The following is a 24,815-nucleotide window of genomic DNA, read 5'->3' as shown; positions in this document are numbered from 1 at the left end:
CAGACAGACAGACAGACAGACAGAGAGAGAGACTGTATCAGGTTAGAGGGGAGTGACACAGGGGACAGTAGCTGTAGTTGGTGATGTCCTGCTCGTGAGCGCAGTGTTTACACACACCACACATCCAGAACTGATAATCAGAGATACTCCGGCCTGTCACGATACATGTGGGCGGTTTCCCCTCCGCACTGAGACAGACAGACAGACAGACAGACAGACAGACAGAATGTGTTAGTCTCAATGCTGGTATCACTGCAGAGACAAAAGTATTTTTTGTACAGAGCTGAACTTGTTCCTTGTTAGTTGTTATAGCCTGGAAGAAACGTGTGTGTGTGTGAGAGAGGGGCGAGGGGCTTGGGGGGGGTGGGGGGGGGGAAACACATACCCATGGTCTGTGCTGTCCAGTTGGCTCTTGCGGTTGTCTTTAGGCGGATGTTTGGTGAAGATCTGCAGCGCGAGCTCCTCGTACAGCTGCCTCTGCTCAGCGCTCAGGCTCTCCAGAGACTCCAGCTTGATGAAGGCGCGAGAGCAGGTGGCGAAGGCGCGGTGAGCCGCCGAACACACGGCCAGCAGCGAGTAGATCTCCACGGCGGGGATGATGTCGTCGTAGTCACGCAGGTGCAGGGCTGGAAGGGGACAGGACGGACAGGACGGACAGGACGGACAGGACGGACAAGGAGAGAGAAGCGTCCTGTCTTAATGCTGATCAGAAAACCGTACAGCAAAAAATCCTGGATTTATTTTAGAGTGAAAACTGCAGTAACACCATGAAGTCGTCAGGAGAGAAATAATCGGAACTTTAGTGTCAAATTTATGATCTCCATAGAGTGTTTGCTTTTTCGACCACGGCGCACTTTCTGCGCCATTTACACCACTGGTTTCTGTACAGTCATATGGCAGCATTGTGTGTGTGTGTGTGTGTGTGTGTATACACACATGTGTATTATGCAAAGTTCCCGTGGAGCACAATGAAGCGCTACATGGAAAAATCATGACATAAATCTGAGCCGCTCTGACACACAAGAGCTACGTCTGTCTCAGAGAAGAGTAGAGATGTAACCTTAAGGAGAACATGTGTGTGAGGAGTGTGTGAGGAGTGTGTGATGTGTGTAGGGTGTGTGAGGAGTGTGTGATGTGTGTAGGGTGTGTGAGGAGTGTGTGATGTGTGTAGGGTATGTGTGATGTGTGTGTGATGTGTGTACGGTGTGTAAGGAGTGTGTGATGTGTGTACGGTGTGTGAGGAGTGTGTGATGTGTGTAGGGTGTGTGAGGAGTGTGTGATGTGTGTACGGTGTGTGTGATGTGTGTACGGTGTGTGAGGAGTGTGTGATGTGTGTAGGGTGTGTGAGGAGTGTGTGATGTGTGTACGGTGTGTGTGAGGTGTGTGTGATGTGTGAGGTGTGTGTGATGTGTGTACGGTGTGTGTGATGTGTGTACTGTGTGTACGGTGTGTGTATGGTGTGTGAGGAGTGTACTGTGTGTACGGTGTGTGAGGAGTGTGTGATGTGTGTACAGTGTGTGTGATGTGTGTACGGTGTGTGAGGAGTGTGTGATGTGTGTACGGTGTGTGAGGAGTGTGTGATGTGTGTACGGTGTGTGAGTAGTGTGTAATGTGTGTACGGTGTGTGAGGAGTGTGTGATGTGTGTACGGTGTGTGAGGAGTGTGTGATGTGTGTACGGTGTGTGAGTAGTGTGTGATGTGTGTACGGTGTGTGAGGAGTGTGTGATGTGTGTACGGTGTGTGAGTAGTGTGTGATGTGTGTACGGTGTGTGAGGAGTGTGTGATGTGTGTACGGTGTGTGAGGAGTGTGTGATGTGTGTACGGTGTGTGAGGAGTGTGTGAGGAGTGTGTGATGTGTGTACGGTGTGTGTAATGTGTGTGAGGAGTGTGTGATGTGTGTACGGTGTGTGTGAGGAGTGTGTGATGTGTGTACGGTGTGTGAGGAGTGTGTGATGTGTGTACGGTGTGTGAGTAGTGTGTGATGTGTGTACGGTGTGTGAGGAGTGTGTGAGGAGTGTGTGATGTGTGTACGGTGTGTGTGATGTGTGTACGGTGTGTGAGGAGTGTGTGATGTGTGTAGGGTGTGTGAGGAGTGTGTGATGTGTGTAGGGTGTGTGAGGAGTGTGTGATGTGTGTAAGGTGTGTGAGGAATGTGTGATGTGTGTACGGTGTGTGTACAGTGTGTGAGGAGTGTGTGATGTGTGTACGGTGTGTGTGAGGAGTGTGTGATGTGTGTACGGTGTGTGAGGAGTGTGTGATGTGTGTACGGTGTGTGAGGAGTGTGTGATGTGTGTACGGTGTGTGTGATGTGTGTACGGTGTGTGAGGAGTGTGTGATGTGTGTACGGTGTGTGAGGAGTGTGTGATGTGTGTACGGTGTGTGAGTAGTGTGTGATGTGTGTACGGTGTGTGAGGAGTGTGTGATGTGTGTACGGTGTGTGAGGAGTGTGTGATGTGTGTAGGGTGTGTGAGGAGTGTGTGATGTGTGTAGGGTGTGTGAGGAGTGTGTGATGTGTGTACGGTGTGTGTGATGTGTGTACGGTGTGTGAGGAGTGTGTGATGTGTGTAAGGTGTGTGAGGAATGTGTGATGTGTGTACGGTGTGTGTACAGTGTGTGAGGAGTGTGTGATGTGTGTAAGGTGTGTGAGGAATGTGTGATGTGTGTACGGTGTGTGTACAGTGTGTGAGGAGTGTGTGATGTGTGTACGGTGTGTGAGGAGTGTGTGATGTGTGTACGGTGTGTGTGATGTGTGTACGGTGTGTGAGGAGTGTGTGATGTGTGTACGGTGTGTGAGGAGTGTGTGATGTGTGTACGGTGTGTGAGTAGTGTGTGATGTGTGTACGGTGTGTGAGTAGTGTGTGATGTGTGTACGGTGTGTGAGGAGTGTGTAATGTGTGTACGGTGTGTGAGTAGTGTGTGATGTGTGTACGGTGTGTGAGGAGTGTGTGATGTGTGTACGGTGTGTGAGTAGTGTGTGATGTGTGTACGGTGTGTGAGGAGTGTGTGATGTGTGTACGGTGTGTGAGGAGTGTGTGAGGAGTGTGTGATGTGTGTACGGTGTGTGAGGAGTGTGTGAGGAGTGTGTGATGTGTGTACGGTGTGTGTACAGTGTGTGAGGAGTGTGTGATGTGTGTACGGTGTGTGTGAGGAGTGTGTGATGTGTGTACGGTGGGTGAGGAGTGTGTGATGTGTGTACGGTGTGTGAGTAGTGTGTGATGTGTGTAGGGTGTGTGAGTAGTGTGTGATGTGTGTACGGTGTGTGTGAGGAGTGTGTGATGTGTGTAGGGTGTGTGAGGAGTGTGTGATGTGTGTAGGCTGTGTGAGGAGTGTGTGATGTGTGTAGGGTGTGTGAGGAGTGTGTGATGTGTGTAGGGTGTGTGTGATGTGTGTACGGTGTGTGAGGAGTGTGTGATGTGTGTACGGTGTGTGAGGAGTGTGTGATGTGTGTACGGTGTGTGTGAGGAGTGTGTGATGTGTGTACGGTGTGTGTGATGTGTGTAGGGTGTGTGAGGAGTGTGTGATGTGTGTACGGTGTGTGAGGAGTGTGTGATGTGTGTACGGTGGGTGAGGAGTGTGTGATGTGTGTACGGTGTGTGAGGAGTGTGTGATGTGTGTACGGTGTGTGTGATGTGTGTACGGTGTGTGAGGAGTGTGTGATGTGTGTAAGGTGTGTGAGGAGTGTGTGATGTGTGTAAGGTGTGTGAGGAGTGTGTGATGTGTGTACGGTGTGTGAGGAGTGTGTGATGTGTGTACGGTGTGTGAGGAGTGTGTGATGTGTGTACGGTGTGTGAGGAGTGTGTGAGGAGTGTGTGATGTGTGTACGGTGTGTGAGGAGTGTGTGATGTGTGTAGGGTGTGTGAGGAGTGTGTGATGTGTGTACGGTGTGTGAGGAGTGTGTGATGTGTGTACGGTGTGTGAGGAGTGTGTGATGTGTGTACAGTGTGTGTGATGTGTGTATGGTGTGTGAGGAGTGTGTGATGTGTGTACTGTGTGTACGGTGTGTGAGGAGTGTGTGATGTGTGTACGGTGTGTGTGATGTGTGTACGGTGTGTGAGGAGTGTGTGATGTGTGTACGGTGTGTGAGGAGTGTGTGATGTGTGTACGGTGTGTGAGTAGTGTGTGATGTGTGTACGGTGTGTGAGTAGTGTGTGATGTGTGTACGGTGTGTGAGGAGTGTGTGATGTGTGTACGGTGTGTGAGGAGTGTGTGATGTGTGTACGGTGTGTGAGGAGTGTGTGATGTGTGTACGGTGTGTGAGGAGTGTGTGATGTGTGTAGGGTGTGTGTGATGTGTGTACGGTGTGTGAGGAGTGTGTGATGTGTGTAGGGTGTGTGAGGAGTGTGTGATGTGTGTACGGTGTGTGAGGAGTGTGTGATGTGTGTACGGTGTGTGAGGAGTGTGTGATGTGTGTACGGTGTGTGAGGAGTGTGTGATGTGTGTACGGTGTGTGAGGAGTGTGTGAGGAGTGTGTGATGTGTGTACGGTGTGTGAGGAGTGTGTGATGTGTGTACGGTGTGTGAGGAGTGTGTGATGTGTGTAGGGTGTGTGAGGAGTGTGTGATGTGTGTACGGTGTGTGAGGAGTGTGTGAGGAGTGTGTGATGTGTGTACGGTGTGTGAGGAGTGTGTGAGGAGTGTGTGATGTGTGTACGGTGTGTAAGGAGTGTGTGAGGAGTGTGTGATGTGTGTACAGTGTGTGAGGAGTGTGTGATGTGTGTACGGTGTGTGTGATGTGTGTACGGTGTGTGTGAGGAGTGTGTGATGTGTGTACGGTGTGTGAGGAGTGTGTGAGGAGTGTGTGATGTGTGTACGGTGTGTGAGGAGTGTGTGAGGAGTGTGTGATGTGTGTGAGGAGTGTGTGAGGAGTGTGTGATGTGTGTACGGTGTGTACGGTGTGTGTAAGGAGTGTGTGAGGAGTGTGTGATGTGTGTACGGTGTGTGAGGAGTGTGTGAGGAGTGTGTGATGTGTGTACGGTGTGTGAGGTGTGTGTGAGGAGTGTGTGATGTGTGTACGGTGTGTACGGTGTGTGTGAGGAGTGTGTGATGTGTGTACGGTGTGTGAGGAGTGTGTGAGGAGTGTGTGATGTGTGTACGGTGTGTGTGAGGAGTGTGTTATGTGTGTACAGTGTGTGAGGAGTGTGTGAGGAGTGTGTGAGGAGTGTGTGATGTGTGTACGGTGTGTGTACGGTGTGTGAGGAGTGTGTGAGGAGTGTGTGATGTGTGTACGGTGTGTGAGGAGTGTGTGAGGAGTGTGTGATGTGTGTACGGTGTGTGTGAGGAGTGTGTTATGTGTGTACAGTGTGTGAGGAGTGTGTGAGGAGTGTGTGAGGAGTGTGTGATGTGTGTACGGTGTGTGTACAGTGTGTGAGGAGTGTGTGATGTGTGTACGGTGTGTGTGAGGAGTGTGTGATGTGTGTACGGTGTGTGAGGAGTGTGTGAGGAGTGTGTGATGTGTGTACGGTGTGTGTGAGGAGTGTGTGATGTGTGTACGGTGTGTGAGGAGTGTGTGATGTGTGTACGGTGTGTGTGAGGAGTGTGTGATGTGTGTACGGTGTGTGTGAGGAGTGTGTGATGTGTGTACGGTGTGTGAGGAGTGTGTGATGTGTGTACGGTGTGTGAGGAGTGTGTGAGGAGTGTGTGATGTGTGTACGGTGTGTGAGGAGTGTGTGAGGAGTGTGTGATGTGTGTACAGTGTGTGATGTGTGTACGGTGTGTGAGGAGTGTGTGATGTGTGTACGGTGTGTGTGAGGAGTGTGTGATGTGTGTACGGTGTGTGAGGAGTGTGTGATGTGTGTACGGTGTGTGTGAGGAGTGTGTGATGTGTGTACGGTGTGTGAGGAGTGTGTGATGTGTGTACGGTGTGTGTGAGGAGTGTGTGATGTGTGTACGGTGTGTGTGAGGAGTGTGTGATGTGTGTACGGTGTGTGTGAGGAGTGTGTGATGTGTGTACGGTGTGTGTGAGGAGTGTGTGATGTGTGTACGGTGTGTGTGATGTGTGTACGGTGTGTGTGATGTGTGTACGGTGTGTGTGATGTGTGTACGGTGTGTGTGAGGAGTGTGTGATGTGTGTACGGTGTGTGTGATGTGTGTACGGTGGGTGTGATGTGTGTACGGTGTGTGTGATGTGTGTACGGTGTGTGAGGAGTGTGTGATGTGTGTACGGTGTGTGTGATGTGTGTACGGTGTGTGTGATGTGTGTACGGTGTGTGTGAGGAGTGTGTGATGTGTGTACGGTGTGTGTGAGGAGTGTGTGATGTGTGTACGGTGTGTGTGATGTGTGTACACACCCGTGTTCATGGAGGCCTCCACGCTGCCGCCGTAGAGCTGTCTCTGAGCCAGCAGGAAGTAGTGATAGGCCTCAGCTCCTCGCCACGCTTTATCCACCATGTGACTGTCGGCCGAGGCGGCGTCCTCTTCTAGTAACCCAGTCAGAGCCGAGGTGGCCTGACGAACACACACACACACACACACACACACACACACACACATCTTAATCTGGACTACAAATAACCCTTTTTATCTCTAATTACTACGTCAGTATTCAGTGTAATTGCCGACATCCCGAGTCGTAACCCAGCGTGCGTCACGCTGCTGTAGTAAAATAATCAGTGTGACTGTGGTGTGACGCTACTCTTGAGTAATTTACTATTTAAGTAAAGTGTCAATAAATTAAATGTTTAAAATAAAAAGTCACATTCTAACATTTCTTTTCTTCGTACATTCGCACAGATACACACAGTTGTTCTCTCTCTCTGCGCCCGTCTCTTTACTCTCTCTCTCTCTCTGATGAGGGTCCACGTCTCCGTCTCCGCTGTGACACTGGAGACTCATTCCATCAATATTAGAAAAACTTCAGCTGTTTAATTCTGTGTTTGAGCTGTTGCTATAGAAACGATAACTCGACGATAACTAAAACTAATCGGCGGGTTCCGCCCACTCAGGTCACCGGGTCATGAGATCGGCATTACCTCGGATTTCCTGCCCTTGGCTCTGCTCTGCTGAGACTGTTTGAGCTGGCTGTGGTAATTTTCCACCAGCAGGGCGGCGAGCACGTACAGCTTCTTCACCCTCAGCGGCCTCGTCCGCTTCCTCGCCTCGTCGTCTGCGATCTGAGTCGACACACGAGAGCTTCCTTAAAGATTTAATACAAGTTTTTTTTTTGTTTGTTTGTTGTTTTTTACAATAAAATGAACTGATTGAACTTGTTGTTGAGTTCATCAGGCTCTCGCTCAGGGAGAACAGCAGCCTCTCTCCCTCTCTTCCTCTCTCTCTTCCTCTCCCTCTCTCTCTCTCTTCCTCTTTCTCCTTCTCTCTTCCTCTCCCTCTCTCTCTTCCTCTCTCTTCCTCTCCCTCCCTCTTTCTCTTTCTCCCTATCTCTTTTCCTCTCCCTCTCTCCCTCTTCCTCTCTCTCCCTCTGTTTTCTCTTTCTCTCTTTCTCCTTCCCTCTCTCTCGCCCTCTCTCTCACTCTTTCTCTTGCCCTCTCTCTCCCTCTTTGTCTCTCTCTCCCTTCCTCTCTCTCTCATCCTCTCTCTCTCATCCTCTCTCTCTCATCCTCTCTCTCTCTCACCCTCTTTCTCTCACCCTCTCTCTCTCTCTCTCGTACCTTGAACATGAGCTTGGCGGCGTCGAGGAAGTGATGAGCCTTCCTGTAGAGCTCCACTGCCTCCAGGGTCTTCCTCTTCTCCAGCAGGTGTGAGGCGTACTTGGACAGCAGGGGACCGATCTCCTTCATGTTGTGGTCTTTAGCCAGTTCTACAGCTTTGTTCCACTGAATCACACACACACACACACACACACACACACTTTAGTGTTGTTGAAATAAGGAGTGAGGGAACAGTTACAGCTCTCCTCTGACACTGGAGACTCCTTCCACATACAAACTGTTCACGTCCCTGTAAACGAGCCGTTACTATAGTAACACTAACGCGGGTTGCAGCTGCGCCATCGTCAGAGCCGAGTTAACGAACTCCCTCGGCCCGCTCTATAATCAGGAGTGTGTCATCACGCCTCGGTGCCATGGAACAGGAAGGAACGCAGCACTGCGTCAGGGGGCGGGGCTGAAAAATTACACAGCACTACAACCAGATGTGAGTGTGTGTATGTGTGTGTATGTGTGTGTGTGTGTGTGTGTGTCTTCATCTTTAATGACGAGTTAGTGTTCTAATTCTAGAGTCTGTGCAGCCGAGGAAAAGCTGCGGTTCTAACCAGAGTCCCGCCCCTTTACCGTCGGGAGTGTGTTAGTGGTGGAGGGGCCAAAACTTTTGCACCTTACCCTCTACTGCTTCGTGCATACATGGGTGCTGGATTAAAAAGCTGCTAAATAATGTACAACATAAGCAGCTATTGCTTTGTGTGTGTGTGTGTGTGTGTGTGTGTGTGTGTGTGTGTGTGTGTGTTACCTGGTTCAGGTGCACGCAGGCGTCCACTGCTGCTTTGGGCCGGTTACACCTGAGGTAGGCGCTAACTGCCTGCTCACACATCCCCACGGTGACGAACATCTGCCCGATGTCCTGCAACACACACACACACACACACACACACACACACACACACACACATACTTGTCAAAAGCAGAAGACTGTATTCTTTGAAATCCTGTAGAACAATACACGGCAAAAGTGCAAAAGTTTTAGCCCCCCAACTGACAAGGTAGGAATCTGTATGTGGATGCAAAAGTTTTTGCCCCCGTCTGTTTCTGGGCGGAACAGACACTGTGTGGGAAATGAATGACGCATTCCTTCCATCACACCTCCTTAAATTATGACTTCCACATCAAAATCAATATGAATATATATTAATTAGACGAGTCGAATAAAAACCCTGATCTATTATTTTGCATTGTTTTTCGCAAAAATTAGTGGATCGAAAGTGTATCATTTTCTTCCTATATAATCTCATTTTATGTCATTTGAAGCTACGATATGATCCAGCACTTAATGTGAAAAACATCGACTTAATTTATGTCGCACTTTGAAGGTTTTCGTTCGACTCCCCATCATTTGTTGCGTCATTGTGCGTTACCACCACTAGAGGGCAACAGAAAGCATTCTGCGGTCTTGACAACTGTATAAGCTAAAACATTAAAGATAAAAAAACCCGTTTAAGGTGAATCCTAGAGACAGCTGGAGCAGAATAATGTCACCGGCAGCAGCTTGTGGTTCTCCGGTAGACCGTTAGCGAGACGCTCCAAACCGGCGTAATCCTCCAGCATGTAGTAACACTCCGCCAGTCTCTCCTGATTACGACCCTGGAGGTAGTACTGCACCGCATTCAGCCTGAGCAACACACACACACACACACATGTGAAAGAGTTTAAAGTTTAAACTCGAACATCTTCAGCACAGAGGAGTTTACACTTGTGGTTTACACACTTCTTGTGGTTTCTTACGGACATGACAAGCTGAGATTTTGTGTCTTATTAACGTTTTCTTGAGAGAGAAACAAGCAGACAGGCTGCTTTTAGTACCATTTCTGTCTGTCTGCGAAATAATCCCCGATGGCGTTGTAGGCCTGTTCCTGCAGAGCGTCGTCGCTGTCTCCTGACCCGCTCCGTAACAGCTGCAGAACCCGGAACCAGTCGCCCAGCTTAATCCTCAGACTGATCGCCAGATCCCTGAGACAGAGAGACAGTCAAGAGAAAATGTATAAGGAATCCTGACCCCAGGTGATGTGATGTTAAAGAGTGTGTGTGTGTGTGTGTGTGTGTGTGTACCTGCGGTCCATATCCAGGTACATCTTCTCAGCCTCCTCGAAGCGACCGAAATACGCGGCCACCTCGGCCTGCTTCATGTCCTCGCTCTGCAGCTTGTCCACTCTCTTCACCAGCTCGATGCCCTGATAATCTTTACAGCGTACGAACGCCTGCTCGGCCGTCTTCAGCTCCAGCTTCTGCAGCGCCGCCTCGGCCAGGAGACGCCTGCGCCAGGAATTAAACACGTGATGAGATGGTGTGTGTGTTAATGTTTCCCTGGACATCTCAAAACATCTGGGAGTTTTTTCTTCCTCTTACACTGCAGCAGTGTCAAAGATTACACGGTTTTGTTTTTTGGGTAAATATGTACAGTGGAACCTCGGATTACGAGTAAAGTGGTTTCGGGATTTATTTTTACTTTTTTTTTAAAGTAAAGTGCAGGTTAATCTGTTTTATTTTTACTTTATATTGGTTTATGGTTTATTGAAATACAAGCCCGCTTCCAGAACGAATTATGCTTGTAATCCAAGGTTCCACTGTATATGGCCTGTGTTTTCATTTTTGCATGTACATGAAACAAGACAGGAAAATTGCTTTTGTGGATTTTAGACAGAAACAACCGCCTGGGAGTCGCACTGTTACAAGAAGTTCATCAACAACTCCTGGGTGGTGAGACTCGAGAGCACCTCAGTGCTGTGACTAAAGCTCGGACAACACTCGTGGTTGACCTCTGACCTCCGGGTACGAACCGCACTCCTGTTTAAAAGAACATCGTTTGTGCTTTTCCAAAATACAATGATTCAGAGGACACACACACACACACACACACACACACACGCACGCATGCTCTTTCAAACATTCCTGCACACCTCAGTTAGATGACCTTTGCCCTCGTGGAAACTTTGAATCTTTGAAACACCGAGGAGAACGTTAGACTCACACTTTCTTTAAAAAGAGATGTGATTTCCTTTCATACAGATATGAGAGCTTTTCCAACACACACACACTTTACACTTTACATTACGAGATAGGAGATGTTACAGTTGCACAACTGTCTGGTGTGTTTCCTGGGCCTGAGTGGACGGAGTGTATTCTGAGAGGCGCTTGGTTTTTCCCCAGGAAGCTCCGAAATTCCTCCGTGTGCTGTGAGAAGTGTCGGGAGCATCAGAGCGCTGGAGAAAGGAGGAATTCTCAAGCATCACCAACACACACACACACACACACACACATACACACACACACACCGCCGACATGCCACACAAATCATCCCTCATCTTCAGGCGCCACAAACGTTCACACAAGACACACATAGACTGAATGATCTTCCTCCTCCTCCTCCTCCTCAGTGACTCCACCGTGAACACGGTTCTTCCTGCCGCTCCGGTTCCGTCACATTAATCTTTTACTGAAACACAAACGTGCTCCGTGTGTGTGTGTGTGTGTGTGTGTGTGTGTGTGTGTGTGTGTGAGAGAGAGAAAGAGATGGAGTTTCCTCCAGATGGAGCGTGCTGCGTTCTCATTCAGAGACGACGGTGTAAACTCGGAGCTCGCGCTCTCTACACACTGCGTCATAACGACTGGGAATCACGTCACTGAGGGAGGAGTGCGTGCACGGCACCGCGTACAGTCCAGCGCGCACACACACACACACACACACACACACCTGTGAACACACACACAGATGACATGGTTTTTGAGTCTGTGGGAAACTCTCCTGCACCACACACACACACACACACACACACACACACACACACACACTACACAATAGGACTGTTTGATTTCTCAGAGAACTGCTTTCTAAATGTAATTAGCTAAAAAAATTTATAAAAATGTAATTATATTAAATTATATTATTATATATATTTTGCTAAAATCGTGTCAAAATGACACAACTTCAGCAAAACCTGTTATTGAAAGGATCAGTTACTTCTAGCAAATTTTCTTTTCCAAATTTCAATAACAAGATTTAATTACACAATGATCATTAATTAAAAAGAATAAAAGTAGATGACTGGATTCGTGAACATGTTTTTATCAGACGTTCCTACAGTACGTCAGGTGACCGTCAGGCATTTACACAGTTGGAATTTACAGTCTACAGAGGCCACACCTCCTTTAACCTGACTGACACACGCGGAGGCCACACCTCCTTTAACCTGACTGACACACGCAGAGGCCACACCTCCTTTAACCTGACTGACACACGCAGAGGCCACACCTCCTTTAACCTGACTGACACACGCAGAGGCCACACCCTGTCCATTTGTACCCCGTCTCGTGCCCTAAGTCTCCTGGGATAGGCTCCGCCCCCGTGACCCTGAATACAGGATAAAGTGGTATAGAAGATGAGTGAGTGAGTGAGTGACATGTGTCACAGGGTTTTTGGGAGAGGGAACTTACAGTAGCGCGGCGATCAGCTGAGATACAGTCAGGGGGAACTCATTTGTAAGGCAAACGCCACTCACTACTTATTATATAAAATAATAATTTATGTAGCAGTGCAAGCCAAGGGACATATTTACAGATGTCCTCAGATATAAATGTTCTGGTCCTCGGTTCGGGATATATTGACTGATATTACAGGGACTTAAATTAAAAAGGACCCACTACTTTTCCACCTGTTCAAATCAAAAGAGGATTTAGTTCATTGCCCTCACTGCTGCCAAAAAGGTTTCAATTGTGGATAGACCCAGCCATACCAAAAATTAAGAATTACAAAAAAAAAAAATAATAATAAAAATAGCAGAAATACACACAATCAAATAAACTAAATAACACAATGACAGAGACAGATCCACCCTACCAGAGTCGGGGGTGAGGATTGTCCTCTATGAACTGTGAAGCGTCCTCTATCCCCACTTTCTCAATCAGCGCTCTGCTGTCTCTCAGAGAACGGATCTCGAAGTTGATCAGGTAGTCCTTGTTTGGCCGATCAGGGTTCTACAAATAACACACACACACACACACACACACACACACACACACACAGTCAATCATAATGATCTCCCCTGAACATGTGACTGTTTGAGAAGGAGAGCGGTACAGAGCGAGACGCAGCGGTGCTTCAGTGCGTCACTCTGTCCAGCTAGCGATACGTATCTAACGATCGCCGCTAGTTAAGGACTGTTTACGCTCTCTGCATGGCTGTGTGCTGTACCTCTGATAACACACACCCCTCTCCGCTTTTACCTTCATGATTTCATCCAGCAGCACAGACTTGATTTCCAAATCTTCAAAGTTACAGATGAATCCGGATGTCTGAATCGGCTCCTGGGTTCGAAAAGCAAAGACTACAGTCATGAAGAGGGAAAGGCTGTAACAGCAAATGCATGTGTGTGTTCGTGCTGAAGATAAAAATCTGCAGTTGAACCCATTTTTTTTCATTACGCTTTTCATGTGAGTGAGACGACCTGGACGCTCCATCTGAGTATAAACTTCTGATTCCCTCCCTATTTAATATTTATTGTATTTAATCCCGCCCCCTGCGCTATGATTGGCTACGTGTTCTCACTCCCAGACACCTGAACATTCAAAAAGCCAGATTTTGTAATATATAAACACGAATCAGTATCAGAATAAAAAAAATAAATAATAGAATCGCTGATGTGTGTACTGTATTATGACGTCATTGTGTCTTTGTCCTGACCTCTGGGTCCAGATTTCTGAAGACGTACATCCTGGTCTTTTCCATCATGGCGAACAGGTCGGGGTTGTCGTTGGCCCACTTCATATCCCACACGTCCTTGCGCTCGAATTTGGACGGGTCTCCGGCCGAGGCGCCTTCCTCCGCTTCCCCGGACGAGCCGCGCGGATCGACGTCCAGGAACGTCAGCACTCCGGTCATGTCGATGACGGCCAAGCGGCTGGAGAGGGACAAAAACGCGATACGATGCTCTAGCTCCGTGAATCTGGACTCGTTAGCTCATTAAACTTTGCAGAAACATGATCCTTTTAAAGCATTTTACAGGTTCTGTATTGATGTGTGGCGACAGGATTACCTGCGGCTCACGTTTAAACCGTCACACACCTGGAGTTGCAGTTCAGAGAGAGCTGATACGCTCGGCAGCTCAGAGAAAACTTCTGCGCCAGGCTGACGTTGGGCAAGAGGTATTTCTGCAGGATCCCTGATTCACGACCCTGTCCACACACACACACACACACACATATACACACACACACACACACAGACAGACAGACAATTAACATGACACAGACCGACTTTAACATCATGTCTAACAAAAATAGGTGCTTTACACATATTACCCAAGATACACAAATTACACGTACACTTTAAACACCTTAAGCAAATAACACAACAAGCAGTTATGCCGATTTCACAAAAATTCACGCATTTTGCACTAAAAAGTTACATATATTGCACTTTATCCATATTCCACATAGTAATGACAGGTTGTTGTCCGTGCACCACTGTGATGGCTGTCCTGGGTCTAACAGTTCACACACACACGAGTCATTGGGAGGACGGAGAGGGCCGCGCGTAGCTAACTTGCTGCTCCAGATGTGTCGGAGTGGTACGGTTGATATCGAATCCTATGTAGATTTATTTCCTCTAGATGTAAATTGATGTTGGTTGAAGTCAGACGGCGAGACTTACTGTCCTGTGACTCTGTACTGGTTTTACAGACGACTGCGCTGGGAGCTACTGGCCCATAGAGGTTTATGTTGGTGATGGTTGGTTTCTTGAAGTCTTTAGCTGAAATAAACACAGCATCTGGATATTTGTTCATTCTGTACGTACCACTATGAGGGTTCTGTCTGACGCCGTGATGCAGCAGATCGGATCTCTGGTGGCCTGGAAGGATACGTATATAAACACACCTACATGACAGAAGCGTATAACACACACACACACACACACACACACACTCTGAACTGTATTATGATTCATATCTCTCATTACACAGAGCAGGATCGATATTAAACCTCATATTAATCACATTAGTGTCCTTCTTCAGCTGGATGTGAAGTGGGCGGGGCTAATCTTGCTTACGTAAGGCCAGTTCCTCCCTGATATATTTTATGCTGACTGTTTGAGTGCAGATGAGTGTGTGTGTGTGTGTGTGTGTGTGTGTCTCGTGTACTAAGCGTGTGGTGTGATGACTTTTTAACACTAATCCTTTGACGAGCAGATGAAACTGCATGAGTGCTAATGTGAGTGTGTGTCGCTTTCAGTAGCACATTAGTGATTCTGGCAGTGTGTGTGTGTGTGTGTGTGTGTGTGTGAGATGGACACTCACTGCGAAGGCTTTGGTGAAGTCCAGCGCCCCATCAGCTGTGCCACTTGGAGTGTCATCGATGTGGTAAACCCTGTGTGTGTGTGTGTGTGTGTGTGTGTGAGAAGGAGAGAGGGAGAGGGAGTTTGACACACATGTTATAATATTACACCGTTACATCATTACACTCTGAAAAGTGTTTGTAAAATAAAACCGCAAAATACTGCTGACTAGTTAATAGACATGAGAGAGAGACAGTGAGAGAGAGGGAGAGAGGGAGAGAGAGAGAGAGAGTGGGAGACAGAGGGAGGGAGAGAGGGGGGTGGGTGATGGAGGGAGAGAGAGAGAGTGGGAGAGGAAGAAAGGGAGAAGATTAGATGTTTGAGATGTCTGTAGAGATGTTCCTACACCCTTTAGACAGGTGAGATCCATCAGAGCTTTATATATATACACTGTCTGTCTGTCTGTATGTATATGTGTGTGTGTGTGTGTGTGTGTGTGTGTGTGTGTGTGTGTGTGCCAAGGAACATGATGATCCTAGCTGTCCAGGACGGTTGCCGTCGTCTCCCTACACATCAGCAGCAAGCTTCAGACAGCAAGCAGACCCTGGCCGAAAATCAACCACAGTATCTTTCCTACTGCTGAGTAAGGCTGAGACAGCACACACACACACACACACACACACACACACACACACACATAGAGAGAAAAGTATGTGTGTGTGGTGGTGAATCCTTGTACAGCACTATGAACCGAAGCCTTGTACACACCTGTGGTGAGTGGACACAGTGTCAGTGTGCAGACAGACAGACAGACAGGCAGACAGACAGAGGGACGGACAGACAGACAGAGGGACGGACAGACAGACAGAGGGACGGACAGACAGACAGAGGGACGGACAGACAGACTGGCAGGTGGACAGACGGAGCAGAGAAAATAAACAGATCGTAAACTAACTCTCAGCTAGCCGTATCCCAGACGACCAAAGCATGAAGCTCCTCGCATTCCTTCACACACTTCAGCTAGACTAAACACAATACACACATTCTCAGGAACACAGGGGATGTTACTAAAAAAAAAATGTAAATCCTGTTAGACCTTTCACGGCCCTCCTTCCTGGTCTTGGCGACCTGGTTGATCTCCAGCGCCGTGAGCTTCTTGGCCACGCGGTACTGCCAGACGTAGAACGCCTCCTTAGACGCTGCGATGACGTGAGTCTTCGTCATGGTGACGAACAGCGGGTCTGCGAAACAGAGTGTGTATGTTGTAACGCCAGACACCTGCGTAACAGCTGACGGTTACAAAACTGCGACTTTCAAATTCAAAATATCCTTATGAGAAGCGTCTGGTGCACAGGGTTGAAACACAGCACATCTGTTAGTCAGTAAGAACACGTTCCTGCCTGAACTTGTGCAGCAAATCTAATGTACAAATACGTGAATAATTGAGTTGTTAAGTTAATAAGAAAAGAACAGCTGAGAATGTGTACTGCAGCGCTGACACTGGAGACTCCTTCCATCAGGTCCGGCAGCACATGAGAACCATGTTAGAAACGCCACAGACTGGACATTAGATGTTTTTCATCCGTGCTCACCGATTTCGATGTACTTGGAGTCCAGAGGAGTCCCGATGGAGTTACACAACACCAGCACGTACTGCAGGGACACAAACAGGAGTAATAACAGCAGGTTAGCGCAGCAAGGTGTGCGTGTGTGTGTGTGTGTGTGTGTGTGTGTGTGTGTGTAAAGCTGACCCGTTGGCTAAGATATAAAAAGGTTGCGTATTTGGACATGCTTGAGGTGGTAAAACGTTACAAACCCTATGACTATGGAGACTGGTGTATGTTAGCAAGAATCACAGCGTTCCATGTGCTACGACTACACTTTTTGCTAAGTTTGTTTAGAATTGTAAAAATAAATAAATAAATAAAAATCTATAGTGAAACAGCATATTTATAAACTCACGATACTTATAGAATAAAGACTGAATCGGCCTCGAGGGATCGTGATAATATCCTATCAGGATTACGCCTTAGCCGTAGCTACCTGCTTGAGACACCGATTAACCCCATCTTCACCTTCTCACGCGTTTTGTGTTGTTCGTGCCACATTCTTTACATTTTAAAGCAACAGATTCAATGACACTCACTTAGACTTTCAACAAGTTCAGGATTTTATTGTTTTAAGACTAAAATCCGGAGTATTTAGACTGAGGCGAGACCGTTACCCCTGACTTCTGATGGTAACTATTTGCTCAAACCCATCTGTGAAGACGCCAATATAATTCCTTTAGTAGTTTTCACGTGATGTGTGCACAGACAAACAGACAGACTAAACTCCCAAAAACCATCTTGATGTGTCCTATTACTCATCCTACATCACCACTAGTTATTTTCTCGCAAATATTTTTTATGTACAAACACCAGTTTTACAGTTTTATTATATAAAATATTAAATATATAGATAGATATAAACACTGTATGTTTAAACTGTGTTACTGATTCGAGGATGTATGTTAAACATTTAAAGTTAAAAATTTTAAGATGAGTTTTATTTTAAGGATGTGTAATTAATAATAAGATCTGCAGTTTGCACTGATCTACAAACTTTTACTTGCTAGCTAAAACAGCATCATAGATCCAGGACATGTTTCAGAGTAAAAACAGAAAAGGTTGTCGTCCTCGTTACCGTTGCGGTTGCTGCGTCGGGGTCGACGTCCTCCTGTGAGAGGAAACAGAAACCAGTGAGACGAGCATCATCAGAGCACCCGGGAGAATTATTTATTATACTGTACTGTGTGTGTGTGTGTACCTGTGGGTGAGAATCGTCTGCTTTAGTGGCCAGGATGCAGAAATCCCCACATGTGGTGACCGACATCAGACCCTTCACGTACTTCACAAACTTCTCGTTGTTCTTCGTGTCCCAGAACACCACGCTGTACTCCATCCGGTCTGGACGAGTGTACGCGTACACCACCGTGTTCAAGCAGTAACCCCACTATACACACACACACACACACACACACACACACACACACACACACAGGGTGAGAAGGCAATAGAAAGAGAGCTAGAGAGACCATTACAGATATTATTATTATTATTATTGACACATATATGTTTATTTACTATAATATCAAGCTGGGAGTGGCGATAAACCACAGCACCACCACTGGTTAGGAGCCATAACAAAGACCTTAAACATTCCTGTCAGTACACCTGCTTCCATAAAAACACAGGCGGAACCAAAACTAATGGCCCCCAGTCATGTGAGGAAGAACCCAGTAGACACTCCATCCACCTACTGTTCCTCTCTGTTTAAAGCCTTTAGTGTCTTTATTTCATTGTTTCTCTTTGAAATAATGTCCGTCTGTTCATCCGTCCTTCCTTCCTTTATTTCCATCCTTTCATTTTCCTCTCTTAAATGTATATTATTATATTATATATATTCTCATTTATATATTTGTTTCTGTCTCTCTTTCAAATGTTTTCCTTTTTCTTCCTTCCTTTCTCCTCTCCAATCTTTCATTTCATTTTTATTTAGTTTCTCTTTTTTATTTTGAAATTCTTTACCATTTTTCTTAAAATTTTATTCTGTTTAATTTTATTAATTATTTTCTCTACTTTACTTTTGACTTTCTTTAAATGTTTTCTTCCTTTCATACTTTCTTTTTTACTCGATAGATTTTTTGCCTTTCTTACATTTCTTCCATGTTTTATTTTTCTTCTGTTTAAATATGTTTAACTATTTCATCTGTTTATTTTTTCAAAAATCTTTCTTTCTATTAATTTTCTCTTTTTCCTTTCTTCTTTTGTTTATTGGTTTCACTTTAATTATTTTATGTTTATCTATGTTTATTTAGTAGTTTTTCATTAAATAATTTTGTAATATTTCTTATTATATATTATATAATATTTATTATTGTTTCTCTTTTTGCTAATTTTTTTCGATATTTATTCTCCACTCATTTTAAAGATTTACTTTTCTTAATCGTTCTCTCTTCCCTGCAGTCTTGCTGTATTTTTCTGCGCACAGAGACGTTTTCTCTAAAGAGACCCCCAGACACAGGGGGTCTCTTTAGAGAAGAGAACGTTGGAACGTGAAACACAGAAGCTGCTCTGGTAGCGTCGTACCTTGTAATCAGGTCTGATGTTAGCGAAGTAGATGTAGGAATCCACGGCCAGGCCGATCCTCAGCCCTCCACCTTCCCACGATACCGCAGTCACCTGTTTCCCAGGAACCTTCAGAGTGCGCAGGTGCTGCACGAGCATATTGGCCAAAGACAATAAATAAGCCGAACCAAAACAAGAACCGAGATAACATTCAAACAAGTTATTTACCTCTCCAAACGGTGTGTAGAAGTTCAAGACGTTGACATCTTTATCTCCTCCGGGGTTCCTGAGCGATCCGGCTATGGCGAGAACGTTGCCGCTGTGGTTCCACTGAATACTGGCGACGTTCATAAGGGTGTCGATGATCACCGGATCTACACACACACACAATGAAAGAGTAGAGGACAGCATTCTGTTTGCATGAGAGTGAAGCATGGTGGTGGGAGCATCACATATTTTAAGAATCGTGCAGGGATACGGGGCGATACAGGAACTCACTGTCGTCATTCTCGTAGCGCATGACCTGGCAGCGTCCGTTGTCGTAGCAGATGGCGAGACAGGGGCAGTCGGGCTCTACGTAACCCTCGGTTCCAGCGTACCAGTGGATCCCTGCGATGCTGACGGCCCCGGTCACGTTCATCAAGCAGTGCAGGGTCATCTTCATCTGAACACAACGCAGTAGCGTCAGAGCAATAAATCAGTGCCGCTCGTTATTTTCGTGCGATTGTGATTTGCGTGGGGTGTGTACTGACGATGAAGTTGCCCTGGTTGTCGTAGATGTGGATCTCTCCGTTGGCCATTCCGAAGAGCAGGATCTTGCTGTCAGGAGACCAGGCCACATGGGCCAGCTGGATCCCCTTTAGCTCCTTTCCCCAGATACGGTTTCCTGCAGAACATCCATACGAGAACCAGATCAAACTGGAACCCAAGGAACATTGACGGTGTAAAAGAAACCACCACATTTAATACTAATAATAAAAATAAAAAATAACACTTTTTAATTGGCTCAGTCATCAGACCCCTCCAAGCTCTACAATTTTGCAATAAACATCACTGTTTCTATTACATTTTGCTTAATATGTCAGTATTTTCTCCCTCTCACCGTCCACTGATCCCACAATAACGGCGCCGTCTTCATACACGATGCAGATCTTCTCACCGTCGGCGTTCCAGCTCATACTCCGCACCACGGACTTGTTCCTGTTATTAATCATCTCCTCGTACCAGGAGCCTGTTCCATACGCGGGGTGAAGAATATTTCTTACAACAGATATAACGTGAAGTGTTTTGTTCCTTTTACACCACAGCACTTCAACAGCCATTATGATATTTATTTCTTTAATTAATATAAAATGCTAAACGTGAGCAAATACAGAAGATATGGACTGGAAATTGGAATATGGAGGAGTTTTGTTGGGAGTTTGGGACAAAATTATAAACAAAGCAAAGCAAACAATAAAAAAAGAAAGAAACAAATCAAAGGAAAGAAGAAGTGGATGATTGAATGTCTAGACCAGATGTGGGCGAAGTACACAAAAGCTGTGTAAATCTTACTCAAGTAGAAGTAGAAGTCCTGCATTGACATGTGTAGTTGAGTAAAAGTACAAAGTGCTCATTTTCAAGTAGCAAAAGTGGAGGTTATGAATTAGCTTACAGTAGCCTTTCAAACTGTATTTCATGGTAAAATAACCTCTCTCTCTCTCTCTCTCTCTCTCTCAAAGTGAAAACTGTACTTAAGTATAGTAACGAGATAAACATACTGCGTTACCCTTCCCTTCAGGTATAGACAAACATAAAGGTTGATCGACACAGACCTTAAATGTTGCTATAGAAACCATCACATGCATTAATGTAAAGCTGTGATTTACGGCTGTGCTACCGCTGACCAATCAGAATCCAGAACGTATATACACTATATTTGAGATTTATTGCAATTAGGACCTGTAACATAACACTGGAACATCCTGTACTAATTCCGTATGTTGCATGTGATCGATAAACACATTCTGACGTGAATCTAGAAACACATTCTAACAGATTCACTAACTTATATAAAACTGTTTGTTGTATAACATTACCACCCACGCCCCACCTTTGTAGAGCATCCAGACGATGATCAGGCCGTTCTGGTCGCTGGTGGTCAGTTTCTGGTACTGCTCGTTCCAGGTCACCACCTGCACCGCACCTGTACACAACGTTAAGGTGGAACGGGTCGCCAAGAACACACTAAACAAGTATAAAACATCATAGGTCAACAAATGGATGCATGAAATTAATATACGTTAGCTTCCATTAGTAGTAAATAGTATTTACAAAATATAAGTTAGTAAGAATAACTTTCATTTGCAACCCTTGGTGGGCGTGGCTTAATATTATAGAATTGAATAATAATCAGTTGGACTAACAGACTCCGCCTTAATTACACTAGCTGGTACTAGTTGCTGATTTGTAAACAGATCAGCCAATCAGCTTTCAGCCAGCTTGATGAAGCAGAATCACTGCTGGCAGCTATACAATGTTTAAAGTTTGCGGTTTTTTTTATTTAAATATCGTACATTTTGTAACATGACGAACATGACTAGGCGACAATATGTTTTTGTTTATTATTGCTGACCCATGCCGTAAGGTACCACGCACACGTACCGGTGTGTCCTTCCAGCGTCTGGTTCATGGAGAGGTTACTCGGAGCTGCGAGACCTTTCAGCTTGGCATCGTCTGTAGCAGTACAACAGCACAGAGCGCGTTAAAACACATAAAGCACTACGGTATGGGTGGTACCTGTAAGTTCCACATAGTACCATTAAACAACGGATTGCTGAATAATGCTGCGAAACGTGAAACAAAGGACGGTTTTACAGAGATTCAACACAACACTTGACCTCGTCACAAGATCAGAGTAAAGAAGTAATATTACCACCAAGTGCAAAAGTTTGCATCCTACATGAAACACAGAAAATGCATTAAACAAAGCAACAAAGATGTGTTTAAAGGAGATCAACCAAAAAAAGTAACGTAAAAATTATATGGCTGTGAAGTACATTTAGTTATAGTTTTAGATTTTTTTTATAACCTTTTATTAAATGAGCCTCTCCAACACACATACACACACAAACATAACACACAGACACGCACACAGACGACAAGCTGCAAAATTCCAAACCATGTGTCTGAAAGCAGGCTGTGTGTGTGTGTGTGTGTGTGTGTGTGTGTGTGTGTGTTTGTGGGAGAAAAAAAAAAACTAAAATATGTTAAATATGTATTTTTTTATTTTGATTCATACACATTCACATTTCATACAAACTTAAATAATTATTTTGATTGTGTGAAGCTGCTTTGCGACAATGACAATTGTTAAAAGCGCTATACAAATAAAATTGAATTAAAAATGTAAAAATAGCACATATAAGCACACACATCTTGTATAATAACATGTAAATCTGTTAATTTGTAGATTTTAAAAATTTATTTTCTTCCCTTAGTGCATTTTTTTTTATTTTCTTTTATACCTTTTTATCTCCTTATCCTATTTTATATTTTCTTTTATTGAAATTTTAAAAAAGAAAGAAATTTAAAGAATGAAGCAAAACAGAACAAATAATCAGTGAGAAATAAGAGGACAGACACAGACAGACAGACAGAGGGACACAAAGAGAGACAGGGAGATAGACACACAGAGTGAGACAGGGAGACAGACACGAATACAGAGAGAAAGACACTTTATCTTTGACTGCAGAGCTCAATGTCTGTAACCTTTTATTTCATATACACTATATAAACACACTAAAGTATTTGTCCAAACCTGTTCAGGAGTTTCTATCAGGACGCTTATCCGCAGTGAAGGACAATCTTAATACTAATCTTAATACTAAGACATCTTGGACAATGCTATACATCTATCCAACTGTATAGTGTTTGGTGAAAGCCCTTTTCTATTCCAGTCCCAGTGCACTAAGCAATGAGTATAAAGACATGGTGTGATGAGTCCTGATTCCATATTGAAGTTTATGTATTTGGATTCAATGTCATTGCAGGTTTGGCCAAATACTTTTGTCTACGCAGTGTATATTTATTTAGAATTATTATATTTTATACTATTTTAATTTTTTTATCCATTTATTCCTGTTATTTGTTATTGTGTGTGTGTGTGTGTGTGGTTATACCTGTCTGAGTCTCCAGTTTGAGGACCTTCAGCAGCCCCTCGTCTCCTCCACATGCTATAAAGCCCTGGTTTCTGTTCCAGGACACACACTTCAGCCTGATGTTGTTGGGAATCGCGATCTGAGGAAGACACACAGCAGCACTGCTCATGTCCTGCTTCATCACTCTCTCTCACACACACACACACACACACCTCACCAGCTCAGGAGCTTTAGCTAGAGATTGAATTAATCATATCATATAGTATAACAGAAACCAGTAACTAACATCAAACACACACACACACACACACACACACATATCATTCTAACAGATGATGATGATGATGATGATGATGATGGTATTTCCACATGTCTGTGTGTCAGAGCTAACATTACCTTCTTACTCAGGTAAATAAACATGCTGGTTAGCTCTTAGCTGTTAGCATAAAAACCGTCCTCAAAACAGATATTCCTAAACAAAATAATTTTTCTTTGCGATGTTAAAAGTAAACAAGTTCCTCCTTTTGTTGTAAAATTACGAGCGAATCATTTAATATACATCTATAAAGAGTTTTCTCAGTTAGCAAAAACATTTCAGTGTAACGGGTCCAGGCGGCTTTCTTGGTTTCTAGGTAACCAGCAACCGGAAGTGACGTCATTCAGAGGCGACGACGTGCATTTTCTTTCCCAACCAATTATTATTATTTTTTCTTTTTTGCTTTTCCTCTAAATCTAAATTTACGGATTTTTTTCCTTTACTTTATATAACGATTACCATATACTATTGTTTCATTAATCAAGTCAACTTATTTTAATAATTACTTAAATATATATAAATTAGTAAAACATTATTATTATTATTATTATTGTTGTTGTTGTTGATGTTGTTGTTGTTGTTATTTTTATTATAAATTGGTAAAACATTATTATTATTATTATTACAAATTAGTAGATTATTATTATTATTATTATTATTATTATAAACATTACCAGTGATGATGATTATAATAACTATGAAATGTTGTAGGTTTTCTTCCATGTGCAATTAAAATATAATTAATAACTGGGGACAATAATATTTCCTTGTTGTTGCTAAGGTGTTCCATGTTGCTAGGATGTTGTCAAGTGGTGGCCATGGGATCCCAGGTGGTTGCTAGGGTGTTACTATGTAGAATAACACTGTGATGTAAGAAAAAAAATTAATTAACAAACACCTTAACCTGTTACTTCCCCCAGGTGGTCTTTAAGATGTGGGTGTGGCTAATTGGTTTCCATGTGCTCTCAGGTGGTTGTTAGTGTGTTGCTAAGTAATTGTTATGGTATCCCATGTGGCTGCTGGATGTTTCTATACAGGATACACACATTACACAAACCTCTTCTCTTGTAAGTATACAGTATAAAGACAAAAATAGTTTCACAAGCCACTTTTATTATCTACTAAAAATCTGTACAAAGAATCGCAAAACAGAGGAACACATTAAACATTCGATTTGCACACATGAAATCTTTCCTGGACACAAAAATAAAAACTTTCCTAAATAAAATCAAACCTTCATAAGGTTCACAAAATCTTTTATTTTTACAAAATAAAAGAAGACTGGACAAGCATGAAGGAATCGAAGGTTTATAAGATCGATT

The 24,815-nt window shown here is 44.6% G+C and overlaps 1 protein-coding gene across 1 annotated transcript; it reads right to left on the bottom strand.

The window, feature by feature from the left end:
• On the bottom strand, positions 1-23,802 carry wdr35 (WD repeat domain 35). The gene is made up of 28 exons (XM_053502956.1): positions 23,574-23,802; positions 23,199-23,316; positions 21,682-21,753; positions 21,131-21,223; positions 20,141-20,269; positions 19,791-19,924; positions 19,537-19,702; positions 19,267-19,412; positions 19,060-19,185; positions 17,738-17,923; positions 17,615-17,647; positions 16,522-16,582; positions 16,026-16,170; positions 14,952-15,021; positions 14,453-14,506; positions 13,721-13,830; positions 13,340-13,556; positions 12,883-12,963; positions 12,497-12,633; positions 9,712-9,915; positions 9,466-9,612; positions 9,142-9,274; positions 8,399-8,509; positions 7,603-7,767; positions 6,967-7,107; positions 6,286-6,442; positions 386-626; positions 1-188 (listed from the first exon to the last, which is right to left on the bottom strand). The coding sequence occupies exons 1-28, from the start codon at positions 23,595-23,597 to the stop codon at positions 38-40; spliced, it is 3,552 nt and encodes a 1,183-aa protein (XP_053358931.1). The 5' UTR covers positions 23,598-23,802; the 3' UTR covers positions 1-37.
• Between the last annotated feature and the right edge of the window lie 1,013 nt (positions 23,803-24,815).

Source organism: Clarias gariepinus, chromosome 8 (assembly GCF_024256425.1).
Source record: "Clarias gariepinus isolate MV-2021 ecotype Netherlands chromosome 8, CGAR_prim_01v2, whole genome shotgun sequence".
Lineage (NCBI taxonomy): Eukaryota > Metazoa > Chordata > Actinopteri > Siluriformes > Clariidae > Clarias > Clarias gariepinus.
Note: the sequence above shows the minus strand (reverse complement) of the source record. Positions and strands in the feature narration are given on the sequence as shown.